The sequence below is a fragment of the Dioscorea cayenensis genome, chromosome 7 (genome assembly GCF_009730915.1).
Source record: "Dioscorea cayenensis subsp. rotundata cultivar TDr96_F1 chromosome 7, TDr96_F1_v2_PseudoChromosome.rev07_lg8_w22 25.fasta, whole genome shotgun sequence".
NCBI classification, from domain to species: Eukaryota; Viridiplantae; Streptophyta; class Magnoliopsida; order Dioscoreales; family Dioscoreaceae; genus Dioscorea; species Dioscorea cayenensis.
This window is the reverse complement of record NC_052477.1, coordinates 15,986,229-15,999,187: the sequence shown is the minus strand read 5'-3', so window position 1 is coordinate 15,999,187 and position 12,959 is coordinate 15,986,229. Positions and strand designations below refer to the sequence as shown.

Here is a 12,959-nt window from a genome sequence, read left to right as displayed (position 1 = left end):
TCCCATCCTCAATTTTTCAAATATATTATCTTTTAATAATACATATATTTATTAAATATAAATAACCTTCTAATAAATGTATATATATACATATATAATATTAAAATATATATCCGGGGATGCGGAGGGGTGAGGAAGGGATTCTCCATCCCGTCCTCGTCATGGATTTGCGTCCCTGCCCCAGTCTTGTCAAAGCGGGGAATCGAGTTCCCCATCAGGTCCGGGGCAAATTGACAGCCTTATATATGAGCTAACCATTTTTTTTTATATATGATATATCCATACATATAAATATATATACATACATACAAATATATATCAACAAAGAAGAAGAGAGACAGAGAGATGTTAGCTTATGAATTTACAAGGCAAAATAAATGCCAACATGTTGCCACAAATATACATCCCTCAAACTCAATGCCACTCTACTCTGCAAAGCAAAGAGAAGAATAAACCAAAAAAAAAAAATCATGTAGAGCACCAACTCTCATCTCTTCTTATACCAGCCCTCCAATCTTTGGAAGAGCTAAAATCAAATATGCCAACATTTACAACTACATGATCAGTGAGCGCGCTGACTTTCATTTATAACCCTCCTTAAGAAACTGATTATTTGAGTTAAATCAAATCTTAATGAGATCGGTCATCATTTCCTATGCTTGTGGTTGACCTATCCACCATTCGCACGTTGTATTGTGCATACACGCGAGCCCGATTCTCCGACCACCATTGTTCAGCTTGTTTCTCGCTGAACCGTTTCCGACTGTACATTAACAAAGAAGGTGAGACATGACAGCAGAGAATATGAGACTGTACATTAACAAAGAAGGTGAGACATGACAGCAGAGAATATGAGCGCATAATGCAAAAACAAAAGTTTCAAATGGCACTAGAATTGTGATGATGCAATTGTTAAATAATGTTATCTAAACCCATAAAAAAAATATCTATAACTAATTGTTTTTAGTTGTTGAGTAAAGTTTCACCTTGTACTGGAGAACCTCTATACTTATCAAGACATCTAAATGGTATTTGTATCAAATCAGATCATTTATAAAGTTAGTAAAACTACACATCTATTCCTTTTTATCTAAGATTTTGATTAAGAGAATTCATGCAGAAAACAAACTGACAGCAACGATTTTAACCATGTTGATGTGAGTAGTACCTGAAGCGAACCCGCTTCAGATCCTTGATGCCATCGGGCAAAGCTGTGAGCGTAATGTACACTCCTGGCTCATCTTGCTCAACCCACTCAGCCTCGTGATTGACATCTGCTTCAGTTTGTTTAGTCCCATTTCGCACAACCTCTGAGTGAGGCAATCTGCTCACTGTGATTTGTGCATCAGAGACAGGCAAACCGTTTGAACCATTTGAATCTGCAACACGAGAAGCTGCAATTGAGCCCACCATTCGATCTATAGCTGCAGAAGCATCACTTGAAGTGGGACTAGTGCTGAAAGATGACAAGGAGGTAATTCTGCTGTTTTTTGTTGCTCCACCAGGTAGTCTTTCCGCCATGTCCTTCAACTACACACAAAGTGTTTAACGAATTATATACATCAATAGATAAGTTCAAAGGAAAGAGGGTTCTAGCTATAAACTCTAGAAGGTCTTGTTCTTTCTTCTTTTCAGACTCATTGCAGCACCAAATATGGTGTTCAAAACATTCTTAACTAAAGCTGCACATAGAAAAGTACAGAGACATTTGAAAGAGTAGAAAGGAAATATTTGCCATTTTGCCAAAGTTAAAATGCTCCTTTAAAGGGAAATCTTCTCATTCAACTGATACAATAGCACACAGCAGTAGAAATTACGTAAATGTTAATGCTTTCAGAAATCCTCTCTATCACCATCTCCATAATCCATATGACAACTATTAGTTACAGAAACAGCCATTTGCACCTAGTCGACAAATACAAGTTCTGTCCCATTTTGCAGCACAAGATCAAGACTATCAGAGTAACTAACACTCCCATATTGGTTAGATCAGTAAATATAGATATGAATATATTAGTCTGGTCCCTCTCTCATAAGTTTTTGGGTTGAAATTGGATCAAGTCCACATAATGTCTGGTTCGCATCTAACAAGTTCAGTTCTGATCAATAAAAATTATCATAATATATAATGAGGAAACACATTAAAAACCAAAGTCGGGGAGAAAGGAGAAAAAAAAAACATTAATCATGCTTTATTGCATAGGCAGCAGCAACTATTACCTTCCCAAGACACGCATAGAAAGAAATAGTTATCATGCTGAAATCCACTACTAATATCATCAGGGGACTCCCCTGTGACATTTTTGACAATATAGCAGAGCTAAATCATGACTGTTGGGTGTATGATAAAAAAGATTACTTGAAAAAAATTTTAAATAAAAAACATATGGGGACAATGTATTCCGAATTATTCATAGCATCCTGAACTAATGGTTTTCTAATGGAGTTAGGAGATATTCCTTTCCTTGTTCCCTATTTCCTCTAAACTAAGCATGAGGCAATAAATTAAAGATTTCATGAAACATAAAGCAATAAGAGACCCTTAAGATATCTCAAGGAATTCAATACCTTTGTGTACTATACAGTCAAGATCGGTTATTCAATATTATTTAGGGAAAATAAAGATTGCTAAAAAGCTATGCACAATTGATTGGAGAAAAGTACAAGCCACATGGATTTTAAGACTACTTATTGTTCTATATACATAGGTCATCTCTCCAAGTCTTCTATGAAAACATCATGCAACCACAAAAATGCACCACTACCATTAAGCTATATGCAGTCTTGTGACTGCTTGCTCATACATGCATACCAAATTTGAAACCATATATGGCAATGAAAAGTATAATTAAATTATCCTGCATACCCTGTGAGGAATGATTCCATTTGAACCCGACAAAGCAGGGATTCCTAATATTCTATAAGAATGCCATCTTGGTAACAGAATCTTACTTGGGCAGTCAGTGTCTTGATTACTTCTTTTGCTGCTCTACTTTTAGCAGTTTCTTCTTCAGCTATAGCAATGGCCTCCTTCAGTTGCTTAGTTGTTCTTTCTAACTCGACTTCTTGAAGTTGTGCCTTGCGAGTGAGATTTTCCACCTGCAGAGTATGCTTTTTGTAAGCGTTGGCTTCAACTATCCACTGTGGCCAACTGGCCAAAAAATGGCCAACATTTGATTAAAACAAATAATTCTGTAATATTTTCAGATCAATGAGAAGCAACTCAGTTTAATTAAACCACAAACTGGAAGAACATTACAGCATTCCATTCTAACATAAGTTGCCCAAGTAATTTCCATCAGAATTAAAAGGTAAAAAGATGAAAAAGACATGCTACATTCTTATTACTTAATTTCTCAGGATTAAAAGTGAATAGCATGGGCCTAATAAATTAAAATAAAAGAACACAATAAGATTATAAAATTCACTTAATTTGTAATTTTTGGGTGGGTTTATGCCCCATATGCTTAGGAATTCAGTAGTGAATATTTGCCACCCAATTCACTAAGGATCAGACAAAATTGATTCCTGAGCTGATTCACTAGAGTACAAAACTTTGAAATATCACAAAAGAGTTGGTTAGTGCAAGAAGCAATTGTAATAACATATGCCCAGAAGTACAGAACCATACAGCTGCAAGCAAATGACTTGCTGAATATACTAATAGATTTAGTACGAAGAGGTCATATGCAGTTTTACAAGTTGCATATGAACCATTGAGGAAGTTTTTTATGGCAGATATCAAATCCATTTGTGACAGAGCATCCATTTGCTTCTAGAAGCCACTTACAACATTGGTGGGATAGATCTACTAGTTCAACCTAGTTAATGGATGAAAGAAAGATCAAGAATATACCTAAAAGCACAAGTTGATAAAATGAACTACTATGAATTATTACTAGCTTTCCATGTACCTGTGCTCTTAACTGAAGAACTTCTTGGCTCAGACTATCATTTGTCCTTTTAGCATCATCAACAACAAATTTTGGAGAAGTCAATCCACCCAAAGTTGGAGTAGGTGTTGTGGAACGTGGAGGGCTGGGTCTCCTTGATATGGGTGAAGTTGCACGAGATACAATCCTTGATCCAGGTACAGAAGCAGAAAAAAACTTCTTGGAAGACCCAAATACTGGATTCAATGATCTTGAAAGACTGACCCAATTTGAATTACCATTTGGAATAGGGGATACACGACTACTATTGAATTCAAACTTCTTGTTTCTCTTGAAAGACCTACCTTCTACATTCTTAAAAGAGTCCATAGCAGAAAATCGAGATGTTTGTACATTAGATCTAGATTCAAACTTCTCTTCCTCAATTGACTCATTGTACCCCTGAATTACATTTCCTTTCTTGTTAGCTGCAGAATTAGATGATTGAGACTCCAAAGATTTCCCTAGCTTGTTATAGCAAGAATCACAAACACGGTATGGTTTGTTCGGGTTTGGTGCCATGGAAGCCTTAAGAGATTTCTTGCTGCTGCAGGAATGACAAAAGACAAGTGCACAGTTGTAGCAATTATGACGCTTTCTCTTAAAATTAAACGGTAAGCGACAACCAGAACAAATTGATTGATCAACACCAGACACCCACTTGTGAATACAAATTGCTGCAGTAAAGTTAGTGCCACAAACAATATTTCTCACTTGTTTATCTTTCAGAGCTTCCACTAGTGTTGGCGAGTTTCTATCTTCAGTGTCTCCATGACCTAATCGGCCATTTGCACCCTTTCCCCAAGTATACACTTCAGTTTTTGAAGTCAAGATGGCAACATGATAAGCTCCACATGCTATCTCCTCCACAAAGTTTTTCAAAAGCCTTCCTTCAACGTGGACAGGAAGCTTTCCATCTGCTTGAGGATTTCCAAGTTGACCATAAACACTACTGCCCATTGTATAAACCTGGCCAGAGGTTGTAAGGGCCACCGTTATGCTGTGCCCACAGGCAACTTTACAGAAATTTGGCTCTACCAAAGCAGCCACACAAGTAGGCACAAGTTTCGATTCCTTGTCACCATGTCCAAGGCGTCCCTTATCTCCATCCCCCCATGTAAATAGCTTCCCTGAAGAACAGTTACTAGAACCTGAATTTCCTGACATAACTTCTACAACTGCAGCTGTGTGCCAAACACCACATGCTGCTCGAACTGTCCGAAGGCCCTTCAAAGACTCGACTTCCCTAGGTACCGAGACACTCTTGCGATCTCCATGACCAAGAACACCAAAAGTTCCATCTCCAAAAGTAAATAATTGTCCAGCAGAGGTTACAACAGCTGTATGCCAAGGCCCACATGAAATAGATGAAACATGTATACCCTCCAAAGGACCATTGACCCTTTTCGGAATCCAGTGTCTCCCCACATTTCCTTGTCCAAGGAGACCAAAATTGTAGGTACCATCACCCCATGTGTAGAGATCTCCAGACAGTGTAACTGCACATGTATGGTGTTCTCCACATGCAACAAGTTCAATATTCATGTTGACAAGGGCATCAACAAGCTTTGGTTGTGAAACATCAGAATCTACTCCATGACCAAGCCTGCCTCCTGATTCCTCCCCCCAAGTGTAAATCTCTCCTTGCTTGGTGACAAGAGCAGCATGTCTTGCGCCACAAGATATATTCTGAGCATCAAGTATTACAGCAGACTCTAATGCTTTTGGCACAAGAGAATCCATCTTAATACCAGAAAAACTGCCTGTTCTGTTGGCCCCACCACCTAACACTCCATCACCAGTTCCCTCCCCCCATATGAAAACATCTCCCAATGCATCACCATCATCATGACCAGAACCTTGACTTGATGAGCTTACAGCACTTGACAAGCTTACTCTATTTGCATCGACTGCAATACCCCTCATGTTCCCATGTCCACTGTCTGAACATCCGGATGACAAAGAGTGGACAGAGCCTGAAGCAGAATCTGGAGGATATATACCCTTATGAGGAGCAGCATATAATAAAACATCTGAAAAAGCTTTATCCACACCATTCTTTGGTGGGCTTTCATATGGACTTCGTAGACGAAGGGCATCACCAACATCCTGAGTAAAAATAATGATCAAAAACTTCTCCTTGAAAAGCAATATGAAGGAAGAGGAATTTATAAGCAAAATGGAGAACCTTTGGCATGCTATCACTGCTACCAAATGGAGAACTTAAAGGTGAACTCCTTCGAGTATATGTTCTTGGGCTATTCATTTCAGATGGGACCCCATCACTTCTTGATTCTGTTTTCCACCGTCTGTGATGACTACGTGATATCAATGCTTTTAGACCAGCAAACCAGACTTCAGCTTCATCTTTATCTTTACATATCTATTATTTAGGATATTAAGAAAAATGGTTAGAATACAATCCGACAACAGCAAATCTCAGCATAATTTTAAACAGGAAACAATGAGAAAAATAAATAGGAAGGAAAAAAATTAACAGTGAGTACACAAAACAGTATATTCTTTAGAAATCCTTACTAGATCCAAGGATCTGTCACTGTATATGAGAGAAAATGACTGGCACTCCTTCTCTGGTCGTGGATACCTCTGAAAGATTGCCTGACAGGAAAAAACTTCCTAATCAAACTTAGAACTAAAACTCATGAACAAGTGATACCATAATTGTAACACAATACCTTCTATGGATCAGGGGCATCAGCAAGTATTTATTGTAATGATGCACTAACCTACCAATTAACTCAAGCAGAGAAGATGACTTTCTGTTGAAAAACACACGCCCAACACCCCCCACCCTCTCCCCGTTTGCGATGAGAGCAGTTACAAAAATAGAATTACTCGAGATGACAACAGCTTGACAGAATACAAGGCTTTAATGGCCTATGCCATTTGCAATGGCCAACTATATGGGTTCATTGCCTGTAATACCAGTTATAGGCAACAATTAATCTGTCATTTTTTTCGGCTAGGTTGCCTTCTAATCCTTTAGAAAGCTCTCAACCTGAGTTTTATCAATTGAGGTATAGCAAAAGAATAAAGTCATGTAGCAACTGGGCTATGTAACTTATATATGCATGTAATCAAACAATGCTGAACATGGGAGGGCCTTCCGAAAAAATATATCTTGAGACAAGAGCTTTTGGGTTCAAAGATGATGCAGTTTCAAGACTTACAATTTATACTTTGATAACACGTAACTATTAAGGAACAGCATCTTCACTAGACCACAGTAAGATTCCAATGCAGCTTTTAACAAAGACATGACACATGGTTAGACGCATGTGCAAGTGTTTAGAAGAAGATGAGAATGGATCTTTGTTCTGAGTAAGACTGTAAAAGCCAAGCTTCACCCAGCTAAGTTCAGTTTAAGCTCGATTTGAACTGGTTTAGACACAGTGCAAGATCAGGTTGAGATCAAGTCGTGCCTGGATAATCAAATATTGGCTTTGGCTCAATCAAATTCTAGCCTTCTCAACTCACTCGAGCCAAGCACGTATTGGTTGAGAAAATCCCAAAGTGTGTTTTGAAATGTTTGAGTGGGGATTCAATCCCACATGCTTTATATGAAAAGCAAAGCACTGATAACAACAACAATTAGGCTTTGTTAAATAATAAATATAACATATTTACTGAGTAACTTACCAAAATTTAAAAGAAAGATAGTTATGACATAGCTTAAAATATTAAATGTTGTCAAGCCCTATTAAGCTCAACTTGAAACCTACCATTGTTTGAGCTAAGCTCATTTGGTTATTGAGCCTAATATTTTTATTTAAGCTCGAATCTTTGCTCTTTAAAAGAACTTGAGACTGCCAAAATGTAATCTAAACTCAAACTGTTTGCTAACAGCTCAGCTCATTTGAAAGCCCTAGTTCTGATATGATAAATGCAACACTTCTAACTATAACATAAAAATTAAATTAAATTAAATTAAAATTATTTTTTTAAAAAAATGCATGCTCTAAAGCAATTCAAGGACATTGAGAAGTAACACTAATGCAAAAAGTAGGGTCAAATGGGCAAGAAATGTCTGCTAAAATCCGGATAACCCTTATAATTAGTGATTATTACATTAAAATTTGCAGGAGTTTGATCAATTCAAGAGCATGAAGAAGCAACTTAAATGGTTAAGCACTCTGCAAGAAGCTCTTGTACACAAGAATGAAATTCTTTAATGAACAATGAAACCAAACCTTGCTTAATACCCTCAATCACAGGAAATCAGTGTTGAAATATAATTTTAATCCATGGTCGAACTAAACTAATGCATATAACCAAAACAAAGCCCTAAAGATCTCAGGAAAAGAATTAGCCTTGGCATTTTAAGGACCAATTTATTAAAGATATGAAAATATCCAGTACAAAAACATACAGTGCGTTGGCCAGGCATGATCCTGGATACATGGCTTAACTTGAGGTGCTTTTCCTCTTTTCCTGAAAACCATATTAATACGGACTCATCCTGAAAATACAGAAGATAATCAGGCACTCATGAGTTTAATATACAGCAAACAACATGATGCCATGCAGAAAATTAGGAATAAACAGCAAAACTTTAAACATTACAAGCAACCATGAAGATCCACAAATAAGCATTTAATCCATTTATGTGGTTAAATAACACAAAATGCATCTCTGTACCCAGACTGCAATCACAGAGTATTATTTATGTGTTTAAATTTATATGCAAACTACATGCACCTATTGGATGCATATGTATGCCTGAACATTTAAATAAATAAATAAACATACAAATGCAATTCACATGTGCTTAGTGTATATATTTATTAATATGCATTCAAACATACATGCATGAAAACAATACTGTCATCCCAGTATAATGGATCAGCAGCACAAAGTTAGCACAGAAAAGAACAAATGACGACAAATGAAGATCTAACTCAAAAACAAATACAGGAAAAGCTCAAGAAACAAGGTTAAACAAGTCAAAAGATAATATATAATGTATTTGCATGAAAATAAATGAGAGAAAGGCATGATCTAGAATATGAAATATTAGTAGAAAGTTGAAACTTACATTGGACAGTCTGAAAGGGCAAAACTTGGGCTTCCCTCTACGACCATATTTAAGCAAATATGCACCCTTTTTCAGTGCAATGATGGCCTGGAACAAAAGGACCGAAGTAAAATAATTAAGGTGTGTGGATATTGACAAATCAGACCCATGTGGCTTATGGAAATCACTGAATGCTAGAGATATAGTCAGATTCGAAAGAGAGCATCATCATCATATGCAAGAAAAAAAAACTAGATATGAGGGAACGAAAAATAACAAGGTTTTCAAAGTTTAAAGCAGAGAGGTATGCCAGCAAAATGAAAACTATAGAATGCTCAGTCCCACACACAAAATGTTATAGGAAATGAATGCACAAAGAAAAGTAAGAACTACAACAAGATGGTAACATAAAGATTCTTAACTAGTAACATGATGCAGCAATAAAGGAAACAAGAAACACAATCATCAAATGAAATCATAGGTAAAGGTTATAGAAAAAATCTAAGTAACTAAAGATATATGTGATTATTTGCTGGAAATTACAATAGAAAATTTATGGTAGTGTTATTATGCCCCAACATAAATAATTAAGTCACAAAGCATTGGATTTAATAGCTTCTAGTATCAAAAGTTATATGAGATCCCAGAATTCAATAAAAAGTGTCACAACATTATCAGATTCTATAATTTACTTAAAAAATAAAGAAAATAAAAGCAGCTTCACAAAGTCAATCCATTCTACACATTACTTTCACAATCCAGTATAGTACTCATGAGCAACCAAGCTTTACTAGCGCAGCATATAGAGCTAAGCAAAATAGCTTGCAAGCAATCAGTTGAGATACACACACACAAATATATACAGAAAACAATATAATACTCATGACCATCCAACCTCCATAGCAGTAGCTATATAAACCAACTAATAACACCAAGTCCTCACAAAGGAAAATTAAATAAAATAACAGAAGAATCTTGAAAAGTTCCACCTTCGTCTTCTTAATGACGAGTAGAAAATTTATTTGCTACATTACTAAGCATAATTACCCTTCTAACCCCATCTAAGTTGACAATGTGCACATAGGTTAGTAAACCTTCATAAGCCTAGATTCCTAAGTTCCCATGCTAAACCATCACACAAGCATGGTATGAGGAAAAGACATTGTGGCAGAAAGTTATGGAGCAGGCATTTTTGCCAAATGTTATTGTCTGATCTTGGAATTGAAAAGAAACAGGATGCATAGCCAGTAACATATTTTATGATACATTCAACATAATTATAATTTTGCAGAAATTTCTATCTTTTACAAGGTTTATTTTTCATACTTATTCTGTTTTTATAATTTTTATTTTGATAGTTTTATGGAAGGTGCACTCATTTTTGTGTGCCTCATATAAACAAAAGGGACTAGGCACTCCACAACTTACCAGTCAATTCTATTCCCATGGCTTGTCCCTGTTTATTATTCAAAATACAAACATACCAGCCTCGCTATCAAACGAATTTTTCATCATAAGCACCACAAATAAGTTTCTTGCCAGTCATTCAACTTCTACAAATGAAATGGTTTAACAAATGTACAAGAAAGTGGTTATTCAGGTCTATGGTAGTATCCAGTTTCATATGAATTTTTTCCATGCATTGGAATCAGCCAAATAAAATTTACTTTGGCCCATGTGTGCTAGATCCAAACTCCGGCATGAGTCACATTAGAATGCAGTAACATATACAGTTGTTGGCCTGAATTGAACCCATAAACTCATACTTAACACATTTATCAATCATTTTCAGAAACAAGAAAAAAACCCGCACAAACACACTTGTCACAGAAACTGTGAAATGGAGGAAACATCAATTCTATCTAGAACTAGACTTCCATTTCTCAAGAAGACCCTTAATAATTTACAGAAACTAATAAGCTATAGCTGACGCATAAAAACATTGACACCTTAGACATGACACCATGTATTATCCTGGAGGCTAGATTCAAGTCAAAATAATATCTCAATTTTGCTAGAGCTAAACTTCATTAAAACCATCATAGACTAGTAAATCAGATGAATTAAAGCCTCCATGCCATATTCTTAATTCCTTTTCCTCTATATGATTGCGTAGGTCAGGACCAAGCATTTGGGAATCATCTACAGATGTTTAAAATTCTATCATGTGGGAACAATTCCCCTAAACCATCAGTTAACACAAAGCATTTTGTTGTTTTTAAAAATAAAAATAATAATAATAAAAAAATTCAGATTTGGCTTCAGCTTTACAAGGTAGTGAAAGCTGCCCCTATCCCAATAGCTTGAATAGCTTATTCTCAGAAAAATTCGAAAGTTCCTTCTTAACCTTTTCTATATCCACATAGGAGGCTTCACCATGTGTATGGTCCAATAACCATACGATGGATGACCTTTTTCCTAAGGCAGTTTTAATTACAAAAAGTGGATAACAATTCTGCCTATGTTTAGAAGTCCTGATTTGACATATTTAAGTTGTTGAGATCATTCAATGCCTTCAATTTGTTGCGGACTAATTATTCAACCACCTTTAGGAACTCTATGCTTGGAGAAAAGAAATAAAACCATAAGAAGGACCTTAATTTTTCTAAATTAGCCAGCTAAGTGTAACAATTTATAGCAACTCCACCACAAAGTCTCCAATATTCAACAATTCCACCAAATAGCATTTCTCTGACTTCCCAGCAAGCAAACTCTACTGTATATGATCCCAGTTGCAAATATACAAAACCAACCCGAAACCAAAATAAGATAGTGTAGTCAAGAAGCTGATCTTATTGATTATGAATTTGTGAAAATGATACGAACACCACAAACAGCAGAAATCAATGGCACAAGTCAAGATGTGGTTTTGATAATCACCACATACAAGCTCATCCAAACAAAGGTAAACAGTAGCTCACGGATCTTCAACCCTTCAACACAAACACAGGATAAGAATCCCATAGCCAAAGATGGCAAACACACTCTTCAGGATCAAGCACAGTCCCCAGGCCACAAAAACAACAATCAACCATGAAAAAACCACCCACATTCACAAAAATTCAGCTCAAATCAGACTAACCAAACTAATTAAAATCCACAAAACAAGATCCCAAAACCAACCAACCTTCGATCATGATCTTTCCTTTGAGAACCAAACATAATCAACCACAGAGCGATCAAAGAAAAACAAAGGAAACAATCAATCACCTGCTCGATATCCCTCTCAACAGGGCCAGCAGTTCTGGCATGGTCCACAGCCACCGACATCCTCTCAGCACTGGATCAAAAGCTCCAAATCCATTCCTCAGACCAAGAACACGGCATCAACCATGAAAATCAAAGCCAAAAACAGCTAAGAGATCCAAAAAAAAACCACACAAACTCTGCTGAGATTCCTCGTCCGCTGCCGCCTCTGTCAGTTCGAGCAAGCTCCCAAAAAAAAAACCAAGTGCTTGCTGGATCCAACTGATGATGAGAAGAGAAGAAAAGGCCAAGAAATTTTTTTTTCTTTTTTCCTTTGTTCTTTTTTTTTCGGCAATTTTTTTTAAAATAGATACTAAGAGAGAGATCAATGGAGAAGGAGGATGGGGGAATATAAATGGCCCTGTGGATGGTGTTTAATTACGGAAATGCCACTAGAGGGGGTGTTTGGATTAGTGAAAGGAAAAGAATATGCAGAAGAGTCCAAAAGAGTTGGACGGCGTGCTCCGTGGTCATCTCCGAATTGGAAAAAATAGTATGCATGCCACTCTGGATGGGCCCGGGTTGTCAATGGGCTGTCCGGGCTGTTCCGGGCCGGGCTGTTGAATTGTTCACTTGGCCATTTACTCATAGGCACCTCTATGAACAAACCTTACTTTTCTTTCTACTCACAACTTGATATTGATTTGTATTTATAGTTTCAAAAAATTGAAAATGTTTTATGTAATTTATATACTTTTTACTTTAACATATATTCATACAGTAGTTGGTTACTTATTTCCTTACCG

The 12,959-nt window shown here is 36.6% G+C and overlaps 1 protein-coding gene across 1 annotated transcript; it reads right to left on the bottom strand.

Moving 5' to 3' along the window:
• Positions 1-334: 334 nt before the first annotated feature.
• On the bottom strand, positions 335-12,510 carry LOC120264478 (PH, RCC1 and FYVE domains-containing protein 1-like). The gene is made up of 9 exons (XM_039272292.1): positions 12,178-12,510; positions 8,989-9,075; positions 8,323-8,412; positions 6,471-6,551; positions 6,121-6,315; positions 3,915-6,041; positions 2,953-3,099; positions 1,169-1,530; positions 335-763 (listed from the first exon to the last, which is right to left on the bottom strand). Exons 1-9 carry the CDS (start codon positions 12,235-12,237, stop codon positions 631-633), a joined length of 3,282 nt encoding a protein of 1,093 aa, XP_039128226.1. The 5' UTR covers positions 12,238-12,510; the 3' UTR covers positions 335-630.
• Positions 12,511-12,959: the final 449 nt, after the last annotated feature.